This window comes from Peromyscus leucopus, chromosome 2, assembly GCF_004664715.2.
Source record: "Peromyscus leucopus breed LL Stock chromosome 2, UCI_PerLeu_2.1, whole genome shotgun sequence".
NCBI classification, from domain to species: Eukaryota; Metazoa; Chordata; class Mammalia; order Rodentia; family Cricetidae; genus Peromyscus; species Peromyscus leucopus.
In genome coordinates this window covers 125521255-125544094 of record NC_051064.1, presented here as the reverse complement: position 1 = coordinate 125544094, position 22840 = coordinate 125521255, and the positions used below count along the sequence as shown (strand labels likewise).

General features: G+C 54.3%; 1 protein-coding gene across 1 annotated transcript; it reads right to left on the bottom strand.

The window, feature by feature from the left end:
• Positions 1 to 80: 80 nt before the first annotated feature.
• Positions 81 to 22047, bottom strand: Rspo1 (R-spondin 1). The gene is made up of 6 exons (XM_028885479.2): positions 21909 to 22047; positions 17368 to 17710; positions 4495 to 4686; positions 2215 to 2364; positions 1481 to 1669; positions 81 to 854 (listed from the first exon to the last, which is right to left on the bottom strand). Exons 2-6 carry the CDS (start codon positions 17459 to 17461, stop codon positions 691 to 693), a joined length of 789 nt encoding a protein of 262 aa, XP_028741312.1. The 5' UTR covers positions 17462 to 17710; positions 21909 to 22047; the 3' UTR covers positions 81 to 690.
• Positions 22048 to 22840: the final 793 nt, after the last annotated feature.

The window sequence follows — 22840 nt, the reverse complement described above, 5'->3', positions numbered from 1 at the left end:
ATAAAGTTAGCCACTAGGCTATTAGGGGGCTTTTAAAATTAGGCTCCATCTCTCCTTGTTCCTATGTGTACCCACCAAACCTCACACCCTGAAAATGAATGGACAGCATTTTTTTTTTCTTTTTAATTTGAAATAAACCTTTAAGCAGTTTTCAAGTCAGGTCATCCCCGACATGTACCACGGATGTGTAATGACTCTCATCTCCAACAATCAAGTCACGCAGCTGGGAGTGCCACTCGGGACCGGGGAAGGCACTCTCTCCCTTGGCAGCTGCTCAGCTCTGGCTCCAGTCTGCCATCCACCTGGCAGGTGCTGTCCAAGCAATTCCTCCAGAAGGTTCTGCTCCTTGAAGTTTAGGTTCAGATGCTGGGAAAGGTTCTCTCAGACATGTCTTCCGAGAGCATCATGAACTGAGTGTGTACAGCTAGGCCACAGGATGGAAGTATCTTCGGTGACCTCGAGAATGTGTGTGTGTGTGTGTGTGTGTGTGTGTGTGTGTGTGTGTGTGTTGATGTTTTCTGATGTGGCCATATGTGTGCCTGGATATGCATGGATGGATGGATAGACGGATGGGTGGGTGAGTGGCCAATGTGTGGACCTGCTGTCCCAGATGCTCCAGTTCTGGAAAGTTCTCATTATGCAGTACAGCACAAGACTCTTCCACGCAGATCTGGAGACTGGTCACCGTGCCTAGGTGGGTCCTGCTGACGTGAGTGGTCCTGCTGTCCCTGGCTGTGGCTGCTGCTGCTCCTTGTGTCTCCGAGAGCTGGCACCTGGCTCCTTGCTGTTCTTCCTGGCCGTATGCCTATTGGCGTTCTCCCTCCGGCCTGGACCCCCCTTCCTCCTCTTCTGTCCTGCAACAATCGGATAGTGGAGAAAATCAACAAGGTGCCCAAGGGGCCTCGGAAGGTCATGGCAAGGAAGCTGGGTGGGAAGGCAATAGGAGGTTGCCTCAGAGCCTCTTCTGGCTGCAGCCTCTTCAGGGGACCTTATAGCATGAGTACAAGAAACAGCCCCTAGAGACCTGTCTCCACCCCACTCCACAGCGCACACCAGGCACCCTCCTTCGCCTCAGTCCTTGGACACCAAAGACCCTAGAGCATGTCCTGGCTGTTCAGTGAAGGTATCAGAACAAGCGCAACAGTCCCTACTCCTTGCCACCCACAAGGCTACCCCTGAGACCAGGCAGGGTGGGCAGCATCTACCTTGTTGCCACCTTCAGGCTCTGTGGCCTTGTCTGAATGGGTCCAAGTCACTGGGGCTTAGCCCACCCCAACCCGCTCTGTTTTCCCAGGGCCTTTCTAAAATGAACGTCCAGAAGAAACGGGACAGGGATCCTGCCCCACAGAAGTTTCTGATTTCTGCCCCAGAGCATCTCAGGGCACTGTCCTCAGCCTGGATATGCCCCCAGTTTGCACAGCATGGGAGATCCGGCAGGACGTAGCTATAGCTGACCCCATAGGCAGAAGCTGCAGCTCACCCTCGGGACATGGCGTCCTGCGCACCGTACACTTCCGGGTCTCTTTGGTGTCGGTGCAGGGGGCGTGGTCTCCTCCAGGAGCGTGGAGCACCCTGCGCGTCCGCTCTTCGGATCCCTTCCGGAAACCGCACAGCTTCCTCTTCTTGGAGCAGGGCCCCCACGGGGACCACTCACTCATTTCACATTGTGCTGACAGGAGGTGAGGTAGGAGGGAGGGAAGGAAGAAGCAAAGCCCTCCCCACCCCACCCCCCCCCGAGTGCCCCAGGGAACCCTCACCCACCCACCCACCTACCCACCTACCCACCCTGTCTCAGTCCAGACCTCAGGTGTGAGTTCTACAGACCAGGGGCAGAGGGCCACAAAGAAAGAACCCCAAAATGTAGTTGCAAAAAGTGAGCTTTCTCTTGCCCTACGCTTTCACTCTGTGGCCATCAACCTCTTTTTTCTTTCCTTTCTTTCTCTCTTTCTTTCTCTCTTTCTTTCTTTCTTTCCTTCTTTTCTTTCTTTCTTTTTTTTTTTTTGAGACAGGGTTTCTCTGTGTGGCTTTGGAGCCTGTCCTGGAACTCACTCTGTAGCCCAGGCTGGCCTCGAACTCACAGAGATCCCCCTGCCTCTGCCTCCTGAGTGCTGGGATTAAAGGCGTGCCCCACACCGCCCGGCGGCCATCAACTCTTTGAGTTCCATCACGCTCTCCCCGCTCTGGGCTCTGGGTCCTCTGGCACCCACTCCTTACCAGGACTGCTGCACTCCATGGTGCTGTTGGCTGCGGTGGAGCCCTCGGGACAGGCTGGGTAGCAGCGGCCCTTGTGCAAGTACAGGCCCTGCTGACACCTGGTGCAGAAGTTGTGGCTGAAGCAGGCCTCACAGTGGTCAATCTTGCATTCTGAGGACAGGAGCAGAATGCAGTTTGCCCAGGCCAGCATGGGCCCATTCTCTGATCCCCCGCCCCAAAGCCGCCTACTGCTCACAGCCACTCACAGAGGTCAAGATCTTCGGCTAGAGTTGGGATTCCTGCAGAGGAATCTTTTTGTTTGTTTGTTTTTTGCTTTTCGAGACAGGGTTTCTCTGTGTAGTTTTGGTGCCTGTCCTGGAACTCACTCGGTAGCCCAGGCTGGCCTCGAACTCTCAGAGATCCGCCTGCCTCTGCCTCCCGAGTGCTGGGATTAAAGGTGTGTGCCACCACCGCCCAGCCAGAGGAATCTTTCAAAGGGGGAGGGGACTTAGAGGACACTGAAGTAGTCTCTCTTGAGTAGTGACTGGGACTCTTGCCAACAACAGCCAACTGGAACCCAAACGAAGTCTCAGATCCTAGAACCCAAGATGAGGCCCAAGGGTTTCTGGGAGGAGGGGCCTTTTGGGCTTGGTGGAGACAGAGAGGACGGCTTCAGCATCCCATGGCGTCCTAGGGCCCCTCTAAAAAGAGTAGGACCGAATGGGAGGGTGAACCCCCAGGCAGCACCTGTGTGGCACCCCTTCTCACATTGCTGGGCACCCCAGCACCCCAGCATTGGATCTCCTCCTGCCCAGGGCAGAAAGAATCTGCTGAGAAGAGTGGGAGCAATCCCAGGGCAAATTCCTCTCCCTGTGCAAAACCAAGTTCCAGGAACCCCTGGGTTGGACTCCCGGGTCCCTCCCTCCCTCCCTCCTTCTGCCAGCTCCCTCTCTCCTTTGCGGGAGGTGGGCAGAGCAGGGCTTGGCTGGGAACAGACAGGCCTTCCACCATCTCCCCTTCCCAGGCTGGGAGGTACTGGCTTCCTCCCAGTCTCTGGCACTAGAAGTGCCAGCTGCCAGCCTACCAGACTCTGGCACATCCGGGAACCCCCTCTTTCCAAATGCCCTGAAGATCAGGAGGCAGCTCCCAGGGCCCACCTCACCTCACTGAGTTACCCACCCACCTCCTTCTGTATGTTCCTCTCCGTGGCTTAATTTCAACTTTGCCTCCCTTACTCCCACCCTACCCCGCCTCCCGTTGCTCTCACCAGATGCTTAGATTCCTGGGTTTGGTTGCCAGTACAATAAGAACCAAAATAACAATAGCAGCTACCATTTATTGAGTGCCAGACACCAGGTTTATAGGTGTGTTTCCCAACAACCCGGGGAGGAAAGACTAGCACTCCCAATTTAAGGATGAGCTGTCAGGGGGCTGAGACACACTCAAGGTCATACAGCAAGCCAGTAGCCAAGCTGAGATCAGAATTCAGAAGGCCACGCTGGCACCAGGCATCTCGCCTCCATGCCTCTAAATTATCAGCTTTAAGAACCTACGGTCCCTCCTGCCCAGTCTCCCTCCAAAGGCTTTTGTGAGGCTCAGTGATCTGAGATCTGGCAATGAGTTCTACAGTCCAAGGCACTGAATTGAGGGAGGAAACAGTGATATGGCTTACAGGTACATGTTCACTGGGTGCCCACTCCCAGAATGTCCCAGTTGTAGTTACAGGGATGGGATGGAAACAGGGCAGCATGTGTCTTGCAACACGTGGTGCTGTGGGTGGGGTGAAAAAGGCAGAGCCAGAAGCCAAGGGGAGCCATGAAAGAGCAGAGTGGCCGGACGGGATTCCGTGAAGCCAGGGTAGAGCTGACACCGGGTTGTAAACCTCAAAAACATCTCGGTGGCTGCAGAGGGTGGGCTGGATGGACGGGCTATGAAAATGGTGTAGGAGACAGGTGTTGGGAGTCTAGATATGGCAACGGGAAGGAGGGGAACAGTGGCTGGGTCGTGATGAGTGAGTGGGTTGGGAAGCACAGTGCGAGACTAGCTTTCAGGTCTCTGGCTTGACAGATGAGTTGGGACAGTCAGAGTGACCTGTGGGAACAGAGGTAGGTGCAGCTATGGAGAGGAGGGTGGAGGTCTGGTTTGTACCCAGTGGGATCATGGCTGGAGCATCTAGGAGGCTGTCTGCCTGTACATTTGAAACAAGAGCCTCATCTTCTTCCTGTGCCCCCTCTATACCTCTCACCGGCCATTACTAACTAGTTCAAAGCAGGGCCTCTCCATCCCCACCCCGACACTCACTGATGCATTTGTTCATGTCGGGGTTTCGGGCATCAAAGTATCCAGGCGGGCAGGACGGCAGGCAGACGCCCACCTGGCGGATGTCGTTCCTCTCCAGCAGAATGAACAGCTTGGGCGAGCACTTGAGGCAGCCGTTGACTTCTGAACAGAGCTCACAGCCCTTGGCACAAGCTTGGCTCCCCTCAGCACTGACTGCAGGGTAGAGTAAGGATGAGAAGGTGGCTGTAGAGGAGACCCCATATTTCTAGGTTCTCACAGAGATGGGGGGTGATCCTTTGGGGGCTTTATTGCACAAAGGGAATGTGTATCTCAGAGGCAGGGCTGGGAGAACAGCTCTCTGCAAGGCTGCCTTAGGCACAAGCCCAGAGCCCTAAGCCAGTAGCTAATATAGATGCCTAGATCTGCATCACCAACTTTTTACTGCCCCAGCACATCCTGCAGTCTATACACTTGTTCTTTATCCCCAGAGATGAAACTCAATCTGTACCTTCCCAGAACTTATCCTAATTCTCTCCAGGGGAGGAAACCTCAGCCTCAGGTACCCAAGGAAGCTTTTCAATTGCTGATAAAGTTTTAAGATCAAGAGGGATTCTGGATTAAAAGTTCTAAGGAGAAAGACAACCTAGAGTAATCTCTGCCTAGAATAGTGGTCTCAGCTTGAGAGATTATGCTTCCTAGGAGACATTTGATCAACATTTTTTTTAAATGGCTAAGTCTCTTGTAGTCAGAAGATGACATTGAACTTCTGTCCCCCTGCCTCCACTTCCTGAATGCTAGGATCCCAAGTAGATGGCACCACGCCTGATTTTTGTGGTACTGGGAACCAAACCCAGGGCCTTGCACATTTAAGATAAGCACTCTATGGAGTTAAATCCCCAACCCTAGGAACTTTAGAAAACAGATTTATTTTAATTTTATATGTATAAGTGTTTTGCTTGCATGTATATATGCACACCATGTGCATGCCTGGTGCCCTCGGAGGTCAGAGGAAGGCCTCAGATGATTGTGAGCCATCATGTGGGTGCTGGGAACTGAGCCCAGTCTTCTACAATAGCAATAAGTGCTCTTAACTGCTGAGCCATCTCCCCAGTCCCTGGGGACTCTTTTGATCATTATGACCAGAGGAATGAGTTGCTACTGGAATCAAGGGAATAAAGAGAAGCCCTTAAGCATTCTCCATTATGTGGACCAGCCCTGGACAAAAAGAACCATGTGGTCTAAAACATCTGTGATGCTGAGATTGAAACATCCTGCTTTGGTGCTTTCCTTGAAGGCAGTGTGACTGACCTTCCACAACAGCCCTGAGACTCAGCTTTCATTCTCTCCCTTCATTAACTGTTCAGCTCACACTCACCCACCACCTTCCATGTGTCCCATTCAGGGTATGCTCAGGGTCAAATGTCAAATAAACTGGGCTTCTTTGTAGAGGGACTGGCCTTCAGTGGGGGCAGACACCTATTCATACGTGAGTGCTGGCAGCCCCAAACCAGCAACACTGGACTCAAGAGTCCAGGAAAGGCCGACATGATGGCTCATGCATGTAATCCCAGTATTCCAGGCAGGAGGTTATGAGTTTGAGGCCAGGCTAGGGCAATATAGTAAGAAGACTGTTGAAGAAGGAGGAGGAAGAGGAAGAAGGGAAAGAAAAGAAAAAGAGGAGGAGAGAGAAGAGAAAGGACTCTCAAAGGAGGTGCCACGGTGTCCTTCTTGAAGGATCAGTAGGAATTTGTCCTTCAGAGAGGAGAAATAAGGGTCTGAGAGGAACAGGACCAGAGAGGGGCAAGGGATTTTTAATTTGGGGAGGGAATGTTGGGAGATAAGGTGTCTTCTGTCTGTATCACACTAAGCAGCTTCAGTCCTGTGAGCAGTGTTTCCCTTCAATCACCCTTTGCATAGGATTCTTCTAGATGTTAACAGAGGATGTTGGGGGGGGGGTGATTGCTGCAGGTGAGACCTGGAACCAGTGCCTGGACTGCATCTCAACAGGATTGTTTGTCTATTCGTTTTAAGTGTGCTACGGGGCATGCATGTGAGTGTGCAGCTGTGCACCCTCACGTGCATGCATACAGAGGCCAGAGAAGGACACTGAGTCTCTTCCTCCACCACTCTCTGCTCCACTGCGGCGAGACAGGGTCTCTCACCTGCCCTGAAGACGGCCATTTGGGCTGGGCTTGCCGACCAGGGAGTGCCCATGAGCTGCCTGTCTTCTGCCCCTCAATGCTAGGGTTACAGGCATGCACGGCCATGTCTGCTTTTTGCTTTTTCTTTCATGTGGGAGCTGTGGATTCAAACCCGGGTCCTCATGTTTGCAGAGCATGTGTTCTTACCCACTGAGCCATCTCCCCCAGTCCATTTGAACTCTGGGCTTTATTACTAGTAGTAGTTGTTGTTGTGGTGGGTGGGGGTAGGGTAGGTGAGGTGAGGTGAGGGGGTAGGTGTGCATGTGTGTGCGACTGCACTTGTGTGGAGGTCAGGGGACAACCTTCCACCTCTAAATGGAATCTGGGGATCAAACTCCAGTCATCAGACTAATGCAGCAAGTGCCTTTACCGTCTCAGCCATCTCGCCATCCCTGTTTACTTTTTAACGTTTGTTTGTTTAGTGTGTGTGTGTCTGTGTGAGTGAGTGTATGTCACTGTGCATGTGGAGAGGTCAGAGGACAAGTTTTGGGTCTCTCCTTCTACCATGTGGGTCCCAGGTCAGGCCTGGCAATGTCATCTTCCTGGCTCTGCTTTTACATTTCAATCTTTATTTGTTGTTCAAGTCTTTCCTTTTTAAGGGAAGAGTTATTTTGTTTGCTTTCAAACCCTGCTACACAGAGTTTCTCTGTGTAGCCATGGCTGTCCTGGAATTCTCTTTGTAGACCAGGCTGGCCTCGAACTCAGAGATCCACCTGCCTCTGCCTCCCGAGTGCTGGGATTAACCTCCATCTTGCTTTTGTCTTTTTGAGACAGGGTCTATACTATGAAAACTGACTGGCCTGGAACTTATTCTGTAGAACAGGCTGGCCTTGAACTCATAGAGCTCCATCTACTTCTGCTTCCCAAGTGCTGGAATTAAAGGTGTGCATCATTATGCCCAGTGTTTTGTTTGCATTTTGAGAAAAGGTCCACTATGTAGCACAGGCTGCCCCAAAACTCATGGTCCTCTGGCCTCAGACTCTAGCGGACTGGGATGGCAGACATCATCATTCCAACAGAACTCTTTCCTGCAGGGCTTTTTCTACCCTGATGACAGACCTGTGTGTGCAGGGACTCTCTGGGAGGGGACAGAGAAAAGAAAGATGCACTTCCCAGACATTTTGGCTTTAGACCATTTGGTTTTGTTTGTTTACTTTTGAAACTTTTACACATGTAGCCCAGGCTGTCCTCAAAGTCTCTATGTAGCCAAGACTAGCCTTGAGCTCTAGCTCCTTCTGCTTCTACTTCCTGAGTGCTGGGATAACAGGTCTGTGCCACCACATCTAGTCTTATGAAGCTCTAGGGATTAACCAGGGTGCCTTGGGCACGCCAGGCAAGTCCTCTGCCGATCGATTGCGCTGCTTCCCCAGCTCCGCTCTTTGGCTTTCAAGACAGGGTCTCACACTGTAGCCGAAGCTGTCCTGGCACTGCTGTGGAGCCCAGGCTTCCTTGAACTTGAAGCCATTTCCCCGCCTCTGCCTCCGAGTGCTGGGACGGCAGGTGTGAGCGACCATGCCCAGCCCGTTATTATTACCAACCCTCTTTTCTTCGAGATGAGGAGATGAAGAGGTTAAATTACTGAGCCAGGACGCATCAGCCAGTGTGTGTTCCAGGCATGGGGAAGACAATCATACGAAAGGCAGATGGAGGCGGCTGTTCAAGAGAGCGCGGAAACCGAGAGCGCAGCTTGACGACTTCTTTAATGTGAAACGTGTTTGCACGGAGTCAGTGGTACTGAGTTGGTAAAGTGAAGCATTGCTTTCGTTGCGGCCTGGCGTGCTCACTGAAGGGGCAGCTACGCCTCTCGCTGCTCCGCCGCAACTCTGCGGAGTCTTTGGGCCTTCGTCAGCGGTGTGCCCAAGTGTGGGGGGGTCACTGGAGAGTTTAGGGACTGCCTCCACTTCATGGAAGGTCCTTTGAGTCACTGTCTTGTTTGTTGGGGAAATGAATGTTCACTCTGGGTTTTGGCTTTTGTGTCAATGGGGTGTCCCCCTGGCAGTCTTTACAGGGGAGATTTTATTCCTTTGTTTTTGTTTTCAGCACTGGGGAATGATGCAAGGCCTTTGAGTGCTAGGCAATCAGTTACCACTCAGCCACGTACCCAGCCCTCTTTTTACTTTTTACTTTGAGATAGGGGTTCACTAAGTTGCCCGGGTTAGCCTTGAACTTGCTTTATAGATCCAGGCTAACCTTGACCTTTTCAAGCCTCCTTCCTCAACCTCCCAAGTACTGGGGTGCTGGGCCTGCACAATGAGGCTCAGCTCTTGATAGCAAGATTTCAACATTCACTCTCTCTTCTTGGCCTCTCTGTTTAGAGCATATTTGCACCTGGTGGTGGTGGTGCACACCTTCAATCCCAGCACTCGGGGAGACAGAGGCAGGTGGATCTCTGTGAGTTTGAGGCCAGCCTGGTCTACAGAGTGAGTTCCAGGACAGCCAGGGCTACACAGGGAAACCCTGTCTAGAACACCAAACAAAAGAATACATTTGCACAGCCTCGCCCCAGTGTTCACTGCCCATTCAACCTTGTCACACTGCGCTTTTCTCAGTGGATGTTGGTATTGGCTAAGAAAGTGTGCTACACCCAGGGTCAGCACAGCAGGAACAGACCTGAGATCTGCAGGTGGCAGATCCCAGAGACCAGGTGCTGGGTTGCATGTGGTGTGAGTGTGGGACAAAACACAAGTTCAGGGGACTTCGAGACACTGAACTTGTATACCCGAGTAATCATTGACCCTCCACTGGGTCAGAAATCCCAGAAGAACAGGCTTGGGTGGAGAGAGGAGAAGGAGCTTGGGCATACTGAATGGCCAGTTCCCGTGGGACACTCAGGAAAGGTGGTCATCAGGCAGTGGGGCCTGTGGGTCTGGAGCTCAAGAGATGAAGTTTGTCAGTAGATTGACAGTGGGAACAGCCATCTGGGGCAAGTTGGGACACCAGGCATGCTGTTGCAGGACTATAATCCCAGCATTTGGGAGACAGGAGGATCTGGAGTTCAAGGCCAGGGTTGGCTACACAGCAAGTTCTAAGCTAGGCTCAGCTAGGCTACACGAGACCCTGCCCAAAAAAAAACAACCAACCAAACAAACAAACAAAAAAACCAAAACCCCAAACAAAACAAAACAAGCCACTCCGTGGACAGACAGAAAGACCAGCAGGTCTGTGAGATGGTAAATGGGTCCAGAGAGGGGGAAGCGTAGAGGAAGACCGGGAAGGAAGAGGTTAGCCTTGATGAACCCAAGTGGGAGCCTGAGAAGGATCCTGAAACCCATCCTGCCTCACAGGAGTCTCAGGAAGAGGGTGCTCTTCCGAAGAGGGCGGTACCAACAAGCTGAATGCCCCAGTCAAAGAAGGACTCCGCAACAGGGAAGGTTGACAACCACACTGGGAGTCAATACAGCAGGTGCAGAGGGCAGGGAGTGGGGAGTAAAAGGAACAGAGGAAGCTGAAGAGGAAGTTTTGCTCTCAAGAAGAGTGACCGTGGAGGAGTAGCAGGGAGATGGGGTCAGTGCTGGTAAAATCTCCAGTGTGAGGGTAGAGTGATGAAGGTCTCAGGCCATGTCCCGGCAGCCCCCGTGCTCCTCAGAGAAGCAGAGGGGGAAGGGCCTGGAAAGAGGTAGAGGGGGGATAGTGTGGAAGGTGGGAGCTGGCAGAGTGGGAGAGGATAAAAGGGGGAACAGAGCTGGGTAGGAGGCAGCCAAGCCATGTAGCTTTGAAACGTGTCTACAAGGCTGGACCACGGGTGGTCACTGACTGTGACTTTGAGGAGGGGAAAACAGCCAAACTCCGGTGATCTGGGGGAGTGAGTGGACGAGGAGGCTTCCAGAATAAAGTCAGAGGATGAGAGTGATGCTAGACTCAGGAGCCCGAGGTCAGAAGGTTGCCGTGAGCCCGGATCATGGGGTACAGAGCAAGACCCTGTGTCGAAGAAAGGGGTGAGGGGAAGAAGAGGAAGAAAAGGAGGAAGAAGAGCAAGAAAGAAGGAAGGGGGAGGAGAGAGCGGGGGAAGGAAGGGAGAGGGAGGGGAAGAGAGGGGAGAGGAGAGATAGGATGCCAAGATTCAGAGGCAGAGAAATTGATGGAGTGAAGACCTGAAGAGACGGGAGGGTCAAGATCCAGAGATGAAGTGGCGGGATTGGCTGGGTTAGAGGGGGAACCAGAAGCTGGCATGATGGTTTGGAATCTCAGGTGCGGGGTCAGCTTGGTGAACCAAGGGATGTTTACCAGGGTGGAACAGGAGTCCTGTGACACTCTCAGCGTAGTCTGGGGAGTGGCAGGGAGGGAAGGAACAGCTGGAGGAGGGGGCTCCATGGAGGCAGGGCTGCTCACACAGGGAAATGTGATCTTGAATGGAGGACCCAAGGAAGAGGATGCGTGTGTTGGGGGGATGCGTAGAGGATACCAAAGGGGAGGGGTTGGGGCTGTAGCTGGGTGGGTAGAGGTCTTGCCTAGCATGCATGAAGCCTGGGCTCCAACCCCAGCATCGCATCAATCAGGTGCGGTAGTGCAAGTCTGTAACCCCAACACTCAGGAGGTGGAGGCAGGAGGATCAGACGTTTAAGATCTTTCTCAGTAGCCTGGGCTATTTCAGACTTTTTCAAAAAAAAAAAAAAATGCGAAGGGGAAGCAGAGGCTCCTTCATTCCCCACCATTCACTGCACAGCTAAGAGGATCCCAGGACTGCTGGGAGCTGAATGCCAGGGTATGGTGCTAAAGGTCTAGCCAGCACTAGGAGGCAGGATTGGCACTGTGAAGGATAGCGGAGGAGGAGTGGTGGGCACTCACTCAGCCAGCTGGCTAGGGGAAGGGCACATGCCTCCCAGGAGGAATAGCCTGTGCAAAGGCCCTAATGTGCTGAGTGTCCCAGAGTGCCCCCAAGAACAAGGCTTTGCCCCACTGGTAAGGAAAGGGACCAGACACAAGTCCCTCCAGCTACTTTCTGTGATGACCAGGCCCTGGGCTGTCAGCCTAGCTGGGGAGGCCTCTCAGGCTCAGGGAGGGGAAGGTGCTTAGAGAAGACAACAGCCTTTCCCACTTGACCCTCTACTGCCTCTGCTCCGGAACCCTTTGCTTCTCGGGCATGTTTAAAAACAAAATTCTGTGTATGGAGGTTTTGCCTGCATGGACATCTCTGTGCCACGTGTGTGCTGGAAGCCGGAAGAGGGTGTTGGGTCTCCTGGAACTTGAATTATAGATGGTTGTGAACTGACATATGAGCACTAGGAATCGAACCCAGGTCCTCTGCAAGGGCAGTCAGTGCTCTTCACTGCTAAGCCATCTCTCCAGATCCTCAAGCCCCCTTTTCTGGTCAGACAGGCAAGGTTGTGCCTCCATCATACTGTTCCTGCCTCTGGCCTCAGTCAACCCGATGGAAAACCCATTCAGTCTCTAGTGGCAGACTGGGGATGTGGCTCAGTGGTAGAGGCTTGCCTAGCTTATATGAGGCCCCAGGTTCAATCCTCAGCCAGAGATGAAGGGCTCTGCTGTTGCTATGATGGCCTTGCCAGCTAGCCCCTCCCTGAAACTCAGCTTCCTGTGCATGATCCCTCCTCCCCACCGTACTTCCCCAGCTCCCAACAGCCTCATTGCCAAGCATCCTGCTACCACCAAATACGTGGTGACTTCCCACCTCTACCTGAAACATTGTATCACTTCTAAAAGTAAGACCTGCTTTCCAGAGGGCCAGAAAGTTTCCGAGGTAATCCCACCCACCTCCTTCCTCAACCCAACACCAAGCAGTAACCATTTCCCAAAACATACCACTCTTTCCATCTTCTATGCCTTTGTCTAAGTCAGCCCATTAGCCTAGAACACTCTGCAGCCTTCAAAGCCTCAGAACTATTTTTTTTCTCCTCCAGGAAGTCCTCCCTGATCACCTCCCTGCAAGTCTGGATGGGGTCTTTTCCTGTGGTCACCTTTCCCTAACATCTGGTAGATATAATCTTTTGGATAACAGACATAATCTCTTGTTGCTCTTTCTCCTGAGATGTCTCCTCCTCACTAGAAAGGGCTCCGGAGGGCAGAATCTGTCTTGTTTCTGAACAGGAGTCCAGGGAAGGATTGAGACTCACAAGGGGTGGAGCTTTCTAGTGTTGGGCCGAGGGTAGTGTGTGGTGTGGGGTCTCAAGGAGGATGTGTGGTGGGCATAGATGGTAGCAAGCATCCACTGGAGTGTAGAGAGTGCTGGGCACATGTGGGAACTCAGGTGGGCTAGGTCAATGAGGGCGTCTGTGGGGACGGTAACAGCATTTGTGGGGTGAACTCCAGCTTCGGAACAGCTGGATTCAGAGAGAGAGAGGCCCGAGGCATGTTGGTGGGAAGAAGATGAGGAATGAGGCCCAGAGAAGGAGAGCAGGAAAAGGTAACATGGGCCCGTCTTGGAGTGGGGTCTAATCCTGCATTCCCTGGACCAGAGGCTATCTGTTGCTTGTTCACTGAGCCCATGGGGGTTGGGAGTCTAACTCGAAGGGAGTTTGGTGTAGATCCTCACTGTTTCTCAAGGGGCCAGCTGCCCTTCGGCATGCTCTCTGCCTGCCTTCCCCAGGCTGGCCCAGCTCTCCATTAGAAGCTTCTTGGTGGCCTCTCCCCAGCTGCAGCTCAAGAGAGGGCAAGTCCAGACTCCTTATCCTGGCAGGGAGGCCAGCTGGTCTCTGCTCCTCCCTGCCGCAGAGACTCCCCCAGCTTGCATGCAGCCCTGGGCAACCGGGTGCAGGGACTCCATGCCAGTGGTGGGAAGCTCCATCCCAACCAGTGGGGGTTCCATTCCAATGGGTGCTGGCTTCCTATGAGACAGAGCCCACCGTGGGGGTTGGGGGAGCTAAGTGCCCTGCACTCCCTGAAGTTTGTGGTTAGCCAGCTCCCGACTCCTTCTGGCTTCATCCACTTCCAGAGCAGACACTCAAGTCCTCCCCAGCTCCTCTCTCAGCTGCTCTGCTCCCTAGTTTCATAACACAGGCTTGACTGGTGTCTTCCCCATCCCGTGTCCTTTTCAAGCTCCATCTGCCGTAGGTGGGGAGCTCTCTCTTCCTCCTTTCTTCTTAGATAGGGTTTCACGCTGTAGTCCAGGTTAGGCTCACTATGTAGCCCAGGCTAGTCTTTAACTCATAACAATCAACAGTCCTCCTGCCTCAACTTCCCAAGAGCTAGGATTACAGATTTTCACCATCATGGCTGTATCCACTGATTTTCAGTGTTGTTTCCAAGGAGTGAGAAAGGACTGAATGAGGGACTGGAGCATGCGCAGTGAGAGATGCCAGCGCCAGACTAGGGGCAGGCAGTGAGAAGGGGTAGGAAGGGCTCAGGGCGGGGCTGAGTAGGGGGTCCTGGAATCAGATAGGAAAAGGTGTAAGAGCTGGGGTGAAAGAGAGCTTAGTGAGATTCAGAGACCCTAGAACACGGGAGGCAAGAAAGAGGGAAGAAGGGGCTCCTTGGTGAGCAGGAGGAGGGCTTCCCTGAGCTTCATGACCCAGGCCAACCGGATGTCCTCTCTTTACTCTCTCCCACTCCATACAGGGAGACCATCTCTCAGACCTCAAGATCACCCATGTCCAGGTTCAAACCACCAGAGAACCAATCAGATCTCACAAGTGGCTGCTGGTGTTTGACTGACAGGCAAAAGCCAGAGGCTCCTCTGCACATCAAGCCGCCTCCTCAGGGGGCCACTGCCCGATGCCTTTCCACACATGTCCTGGCTTTCCTTCTTCCCTTCCCTGATGCCCAGAAACCAAAGCACAAAATGAAGTCTGAGTGGGACTTTATGTCGTACAAAAATTTCTTTAAGCCAAGCAGCAGTGGCACACACCTTCAATCTCAGCACTCGGGAGGCAGAGCCAGGCGGTCCTCGGTGAGTTTCAGGACTGCCTGGTCTACATGGTGAGTTCCAGGACAGCCAGGACTACACAGTGAAACCTTGTCTCGAAACCCCCCACTCTGATAAATACATAAAAAGTTCTTTAAAAAAAGAAAGAAAGAAAGAAAAAGAAAAATAGGCCGTGGAGATGGCTCATCAGATAAAAGTACTTGCCACACAAGCCTGATGACCTGACTTTGGATTCCCCAGGACCCATGTAAAGGCTGGACCCCATCTCAAAAGCATCTCTAGTCCTATTACACCTGTGTGGAAAATGGGAGAAGACTGTCCTGATATTCACAGGCCAGGTAGCCTGGCTCAGAGCAGTGAAGAGATCCTGGTCTCAGGCAAGGGGCAAAGGTGAAGACTGACCCCTGAAGACTGTCCTCTGACTGCCACCCTCCAGTAGTGTCCTAGAACCCTCCCCCCAGGAACACACAGGCACACACCATTTTTACATATATAAATGCATGTAACGTTTACATATACATCCAAGGTTGGGGTGTGCTTGCCTGAGGCCCTGGTCCTGTCCCCAGCACATGAAGAAGGCAGCGGTGTACCCCATCGCTATCTGTATCCCCTAGATGTCTGGCACAGTTTCACAGGGAGTGCTGCAGGATCACCAAGCAACAAGTACCAACTGACAGCACACACCCTCAGGCCTGGTGACCCTCATAGCACCGGAGCGCTTCCCTTCCCTGCCCTGCATCCTGACATGCACCAGTAATACAAGCCGATGCGCACACTGCCCACTGTGGCTGGGTCAAAGTCAAGCCTATGGAATTAGCTACGTTTGACAGCCATGTCTAGAAGCTGGCCTGCTAAATCCCACTTCAGAGCTTGTGCGTCAGTTCCTCGGCCTTGGACCCGGGTCTGAGGGACCCGTGTGCCAGTGGGCATGCGATCCCCTGTGGGTGAGCAGGATCGCTGTGCCTGTTACATGAGTGGCCTGCTCCCCGCCCCCACCCCGTCTCATCATCTCTATGTCATTTCGGAAATAATGGAGACTGATTATAAACCACTAAACCGCATCTGGCCCATGGAGTCCAAAACACTGGCCACAACAGAGACGTGGGGAGGGGTGTGGGAGGCCTCACGGCTGCCGCTGGAACCTCACCGTCCCTAACTGTTTGCTAAGCTGGTGGTTTTCGGCTTCACCAGTTCCCTGAGCCTCCCTCCTTTGGAGAGCCTTGGCTCTTAGCCGTCTCTGGCTTGCGGGCATCAGTCCCATGAGAAAAGTGAAGCAAGGGGGAACTGGGCGAGACTTCGGGAAGACTTCCTGCCTGCGTGACATGACAGTCCTTGATGGGGGATCTCGAAAGAGGGACAAGGCCTTGGGAGCCGGAGGCCCCCACCCAACTCTCTGGCAGGGTCACTGGCATACACTGGCCACTCCCGGCACACGATGCCCTGTAACTGCAGCTGTTGAGCGGAGCGTAAGGGACGCCTGCGTCAGGCCAGGAAGTGGACACGTTAACTTTGCACTTTAGCAAACTGTTTTAAAGGACACCGGGCTCACTGGGCTCCATGATGAATAACTGCAAACCTAGCATTAGGAAGACTGAGGCAGGGGGATGAATGTGAATTAGAGGCCTACATAGAGAGTTCTGGGCCAACCAGGGCTACGTACGTACGTACGTATGTACGTAGCAAGATTATGTCTCAAATAAGAAAAGAAAACTGGACTTGCCATTCTTTCCTTTCTTTCATAAAATATTTATTTTTAATTAAGCTTATGTATATGGGGGGGGAGGGGGTATGTGCACATGAGTGCAGGTGTCCACAGAACTCAGAGGTGTCATACCCCTGGAGTTGTGAGCTGCCCATCATGAGCCCTGGGAAACAGAACCCAGGTCCTCTGCAAGAGCAGTGAACACTTTTAACCACTGAGCAATCTACCTACCCGATTCTTTCTTTTTTAGTTTTGATTTTTTTTTTTTTTTTTTTTCGAGACAGGGTTTCTCTGTGTAGCTTTGCATCTTTCCTGGATCTAGCTCTGTAGACCAGGCTGGCCTCGAACTCACAGAGATCCACCTGCCTCTGCCTCCTCAGTGCTGGGATTAAAGGCATGTGCCACCACAGCCCGGCCTAAAAAAAAAAAATTTTTTTTTTTTTCTGGAACTGAGGATTGAACCCAGGGCCTTGTGTAAGCGCTCTACCACTGAGCTAAATCCCAACCCCTAGTTTTGATTTTTAAAACAGGGGTCTCTCTCCCTGTATTCCATCAAACTCTGGCATCAGCCATAGCAATCCTGTCCCAGACTCCCCCAGCGCTGGGACTATGGGCTTTTCTTATGCTCAGAACTCTTGCAGGATGCCTTACACGGGAAGGTCATTGTCTTGGAAGCTGCCCTCTTTGCAGGGCGTGCTGGCTTCAGCTCCGGGAACCCCACAGGTTTAAGTGACTGGAGAAACTCACCTACCCTTCTCTGTCATCTAGCAAGGGAAGCTGAGTGCCTGCTGCCCAGCTGCACAGAGCCCCTGTCCAAAGGTCTGCAGTTCAGAGAGGTGCCCTGAATGCCTGAGCCTGGATGGGGGAAGCGGGGGTATCTCAGGCAGGGACTCTCGCCACAGCAGGAAGCATCACCATGGATACCCTACAAAAGTGGTTGTTGGGTCAAAGGGCCTCCTAGAGAGGCGTTGAGCCAGAAAGCAGATCTCAAAGAGGAGGAAAAGGTCCATAGTGAGAGGTTTACAGACCAGTACATCTCAACAAATGAAACCGCCCACCGGATAATCCGCAGCCCTCACAAAGCAAGGACAAATGAAACAGCCATCACAGAAGAAGGCCACCGCAGGTCCCCGGCCCCGCCCACACCAAGGCTCAGCCCAGTAGGTACTCACTCCGCCTCTGCCTCTTGCCCTTGACCCCTCGGCTGCCCACAGCGAGGTGTGTCCAGCTCAGAACCAGGGCCACCACACACAGCCCAAGCCGCATAGTCACCGGCCAGCCCCGGGCCCCTGGCGGGAGGGGTGGTCTCTTGCTAAAGGCTCTGGGGCTGACTCAGTGGCAGGAGGCCCGAGCCTGGGCTGCAGTCCAAATCCTCCATACTCTTAGCTGCGGCCTGAGCGGTTATGGAGCCGGGTTCTCCATCGGTCCAACAAAGGGAGGTCCTGCTTGAAGCTACCTCAGAGGGTCACATGGGAAGTCTTGATACTTCAGCAGAGAACTACCCCCAAGATAGACCTGTGGGTAAGGAGAGAGAAGGGTTAGGTCCATGGTGCCTGGAACCCTAATTTACACCTCCTCCCTTTCCTATGGGTTTCCCTGCCCTGGACTTTATAGCATTCAGGAGGTCTGGACACTACATTCCCTACCAGGCACCCCTGAGGAGGAAACTTCATCCTCCTATCTCCAAGCATCCTGTATCCCAACACTGGGGCCAGCTACATGAGTTACTGGAATACAACGAATACCCACATTAAACCAGCTGGCCTCCTCTGACTAAAAATGGCTAGTTCTGAGTGGAAGTCCTTCTTTAAGTCTACCCTACAGACCTCATGCTGCAAGAATATCCTGACATTTGAAAAGGAGCTCTCTTTGTCCTCCTGTGAGTGATTCCTCAGCTTTCTCTTCCTGGTGCTGAGTCACCCATGTGCCTTTCACCTGTCCCAATCCAGAAGTTAGAGCAGTGGCCTCTGGCAAGCAGGCAGACTCTGCATGGCCCTCTGGGGTTGGAGGGAGAAAAAGAAGTGAGGGTCCCCCCTCCCTCGCCACCCCCCCCCAGCCACAGAAACTCTGACACAGCAGGCTGGGCGGGCCTGGCTTTTGTGAGGGGATAAAAACGGCAGCAATGCCCGCCCTGGCCAGAAACACAGAGAATGGCGATAATCCCCCAGCCCAGAGAGAGCCAGGGCTCTGGACCCAGTGGCCAGGGTGGTGGGGGCAGGGGCACCCGTCCCTGCCTGACGCATCTGAGCTTCAGGGTTAACCAAGGAGCACGGGTGACAGCTCCGTTCCCACTCACAGGGTCATACACTTACAACAGAGGCTCGCTCGCCCACACCCTGCCTAGAAAGCTCACCAGCACACCCACTTAGGCTCCCAGGGCGAGCATCTGACCTGCTCCCCCGGGAGGCTCTGCCCAGGGGCTAGCTGTCTTTGGAACAGTCATTTCGCCTCCTTGAGCCTCAGGCTCTGCATCTGTGAAATGGGGATTGGTTCTCCGCTGGCTTTAAGTTGTTTTGGCTTACTAATGAGAAATCTGAGATGCTAGCGTGGAGCCTCCAGCTTTCCCTTCTCTCCCCTTCAGCTCCTCTGTGCCCAGTCTACCCCCCCCCCCCCCCACCCCGCCCTGGCCTCCCAGAGAGGCCCCAGCAGCGCCCACCTGCACTGGAGATAAATCATTACCCCCTGAGGGAGTTCGGTACCTCCCTCCTCCCTCCTCCCTCCTCGGCCTCTCCCGCTGGCTTTGAAGGCCAGACACACTCAAGTGGTTAAGCTGCCTGTGAGAAGTGTTTACATGAGCCTGATGGATCCCACCTGGTGCTGGTGCTGGAGCCAGCGGGAGATGCCCCCCACCACCTCTGGTGCCCGGTCAGCTGCCACTGCCTATGCCCCCCCCCCCCGCCAAGTACTTCATGCCCAAACTTCTCAGCTCCTATGTCACACTCCAGCCCCCACGGTCATGGAGATCCAGCCCAGGGCATAGATGAGGACCCTGATGGTCCTAGGTACAGACTTCAGAGTCAGGCTGCCTGACCTGCAAGGTTGGCGCATTAACTGTGTTACTTTGAGTTACTGGCCTAGAATCTCGGAGCCTCCTCTCTAATCTGCAAGAGTCTGGTTTGGGTATAGTTTAGGCAAGTTCATCTATAACTTGCTCAGAACAGGGTGGGTAATAGTGGGGTCCCAGTTAATGCAGTAATATTTTTTTGTGAATGAGGTTTCATTGTGTGTCAATGTTCCTATGGCCCTGGACAAAGGAACTTAACATCTTCTGAATCATCTAGGTGCTAAGTTAAATGCAGAGCCCCAGGGCTCAACTACCACATTTGCATATGTCTCTGTGGCTGGTGGCTCTGGTCCTGAAGCTGTCACCTCTCAGGAAAGCCTGTGTCAGACAGGGTGTTAGGACCAGGCAGCTCTGATCCACCAGCCCTTGGGCTTGCAAGCACTGACTCAAATGAGTCTAGGGTCAAGCCTGGGTCTTTGACTTTGGTGACATTGTGTGGGGTCCACCAGTCAGGAACGATCTCCTGAATGTCTCTGTACTCTTGGCGCCCATGGAATGGTGCCCGGTACTTCAAGGGCAAGGGCCAAGCAGCCCAGCTGATGGCAACTCCTTCCTGGCCCTCCTTACTCTCTACCCCTTCTCCATCCTCCCAGCCTGCCACACTCATCAGGTCCCTGGAGTCCCTGCCACTGAGAACTTCTTCCCAACCCCCATGGGATCTCCTGGAAACCAGTCTTTCTTAGGATAGAGAGGCGGCGCAGAGGTGTATTTCATTGGCCTAGGGGGCGCCTGCTTCCCCCTGGGATGGAAAGAATTTCAAATGTTTTGGGCACTGTGTATCTTTATCTCAAACCAGGCAAACGAGCTAACAGTCCATCCATGCTGGGAGTTGAAGCAACAGGAGCAAAGCAGTGTGGGTAAAGGCAGAGCAGTCCTCCCTAGGAAGGTGCAGCTGATCTCTGACAGCAAACAATGACCTAATATCTCCAGGCTATCTGACATTTTGAGGGAGTGAATTAGATCAGAGACTCTGTGTACCAAGTCCCCAGGGCCACAGATTCCTGCCTCCCGGGCCCCTACCTGGGTACTTAAGGAGACTCCGACACTGTGGAGGGGAGCAGAGGACCGACTTGTAAATATCCCTCCTTGTTTCTACCATAGTTTCTGATTTACTTTGGGTGTTGAACTATTACAGCTCCCAAGTTCATTTTAGAGGGTTCATTACACCCTGTTACCAGAAAGAGCCGTGGATAGTGTTCAAGGCCCCTGGCCTTGGTGGGGGTGAGAACAGCCTTGCTGGCTAGGGCAGAGTTCCACTTACTGCGCACCCCCTCCCACCTGGCACCTCCCACCCAGACCCTCGTTTACCCCATCACAAATGAAGGAGCAAGGTTGGATTACAGGGAAACATGGTCCTGTGGAGTTAAAGACAGAAGATTTTAAAGCTAGTTTGCTACTCGGCTCTGAGGGTCCCGAGGCTGGCCTTTGCAGAGAGCTGAGGCTTGTGGGTCACTAGGGCTCTGGGGATGGACCAGGGCAGGTGAAGCGTCTGGGGGCTAGAAGCTGAGCTGGCAAGAGATCACAAACTGAGGTCACATGGGTCAGGGAAGGGAGGACCTACAGGGAGGACTCACGCTGGGGATGGGGGGACTCAGCCGCGGGTGGAGCTGAGGGCGGGAACTCAGCCTGAGTAGGGGTTGGGATAACTTTCACCTCCTTGCCTGCAACAACACTGTTAGGATAAATTGGGATTCCGTCAGATGTCGGATGCAGACCCAAAAATGTAAACCATGTCGATGACTTCTCATTAGCCAACACTCCCATCCCTAAGATCGGCCACCGGCCGAGGAACAACCGGCTGCCAGGAAGAAGCCGAAGTATTTCGGGGCGGGGGCGGGACTGAGTGCGTGCCAATGGAACCTGTGGGTATCGCAGAGGCACACCAGGCGCGGCGCGGGGACTGTTCCCACCCGGTCGGCCCCAAACCTCTCAGAGCGCAGAGAGAGGCTCCACTCCCTGCGTGCGCCTGCTGCGCTCACATCCATTCATCCTCCCTTCTCTGAGGGAGAGGCCTTGACAGGTGCCCGGGGAGCGGACCCGCTGCCACCACCCCTATGTCCCCAGCATCTGGCTGATCTCCTCCATGAGCACTGCAAATACGCAGGATCGGGTCTCCTGAGCTGGGCCCATCTTGACATCCCTGGGTGGCCGCAGCACACCTCTCTCAGCCAGGCCACGGCACAGCGCATGGGCCTTACCACGTCGGGCTAGGAGGAGGGACTCGGTCGACGCTAGTCAGGCTGGGTCGCGTGGGTAGGGGTTGGGTCACAGCTGCGTCGCAGCTAGGGTGCGTGGGTCGCGGCTGGGTCGCGTGGGTCGGGACTAGGGACTCCAGGTGGGTCTGGGTCGCAGCTGGGTTGCAGCTGGGTTGCGTGGGGGCACGGCTGGGTGGGTGGGTTGGGGCTGGGAACTCGAGGCAGGGCTGGGTCGTGTGGGTCAGGGTTGGGTCACAGCTGGGTTGCAGCTGGGGTGCGTGGGGGCACGGCTGGGGCGGGAGGGTCGCGGTTGGGGAATCGGGGCGGGGTGCCCCGGGCTGATGTGCGGCGGGACAACGGGATGGGGTCGGGCTCTGAGCTGCCTCCCTGGCTCCGGCTGCGCCCCGACGGGGACCCGGGACCCGGGGCGGACGACGCGGGCAGCGGGACTCACCTGGCGCAGTGGCCGCGGCGGGGCAGCCCGAAGGGGCGAGGGCGCGGCCACTGGGTCCCGCGCTGCCGTCGGCCCCGCGCTCCGCCCGCCGCCCAGTTGCTCAATGCCCTCTCGGTCGCCAGCGCCACGCCCGGCGCATTGGTGCTGGGGCCGCCCGCGCGGGCCCCGCAGTCCGCCGCCCGGGCTCTGCGCCCCGCGCCCGGAGAGGGGCCGGTCCCCGGCTCGCACGAGGGAGGGAATCCCCCGGCGCCACCCCCGGCCTGCCCCCCTGCCCGATCCGCAAGAAAAAACGGACTGGAGCGCCGGGCCGGGACTCCGTAGCCCCCTCCCGCACACCCGGACTAGGGACGCGCCGTCTGCACCGTGGCGAACGCCGCGAGCTCACGTTGCCTCTCCCCGCCCCGCACCAGTTCTTCTTGGGTCAGGAGCAGGAGCCCAGGACTCTTGCCAAGGCCCGTGCCCTCCATCAGAATATTGGAAAGGGGGCAGGTACAGAATGAGCAGGGCTTGGTGGCCCGGCCACACCCTCCTTCCCTTCAGGGTCAGACCTTCAGTGCATCTGACCAGTTGAGAAGACCGGGGTGAGGAAGATTTCCCGCTGGAATCAGTGTGGGCCATCCCACAATACATCCCTGCTCCCTCGTTCATCGTCTCTGTGGCCAGGGCTAAAGTTACTTAACTTCTCTGAACCTCCGGGTTCTCATCTGTTTTGAGGGTTCCGTGAAATGAAGGATGCCGATGCCCAGTTCCGGGCAGGAACTCGAAAAATGTTTTTAAGATGAGAAAGTGAGCAAGGAAGGGTTACAGACACCTGCAGTGACCTAGAGGAAGGTTGAAGTCCAACCTTAGAGGAAAAAAGGACGGAGGGAGCCACATGCCTGAGGGTGGCAAACAGCTGTCTCCCACCCTCCTTTCAGACTGGATGGAGAGAA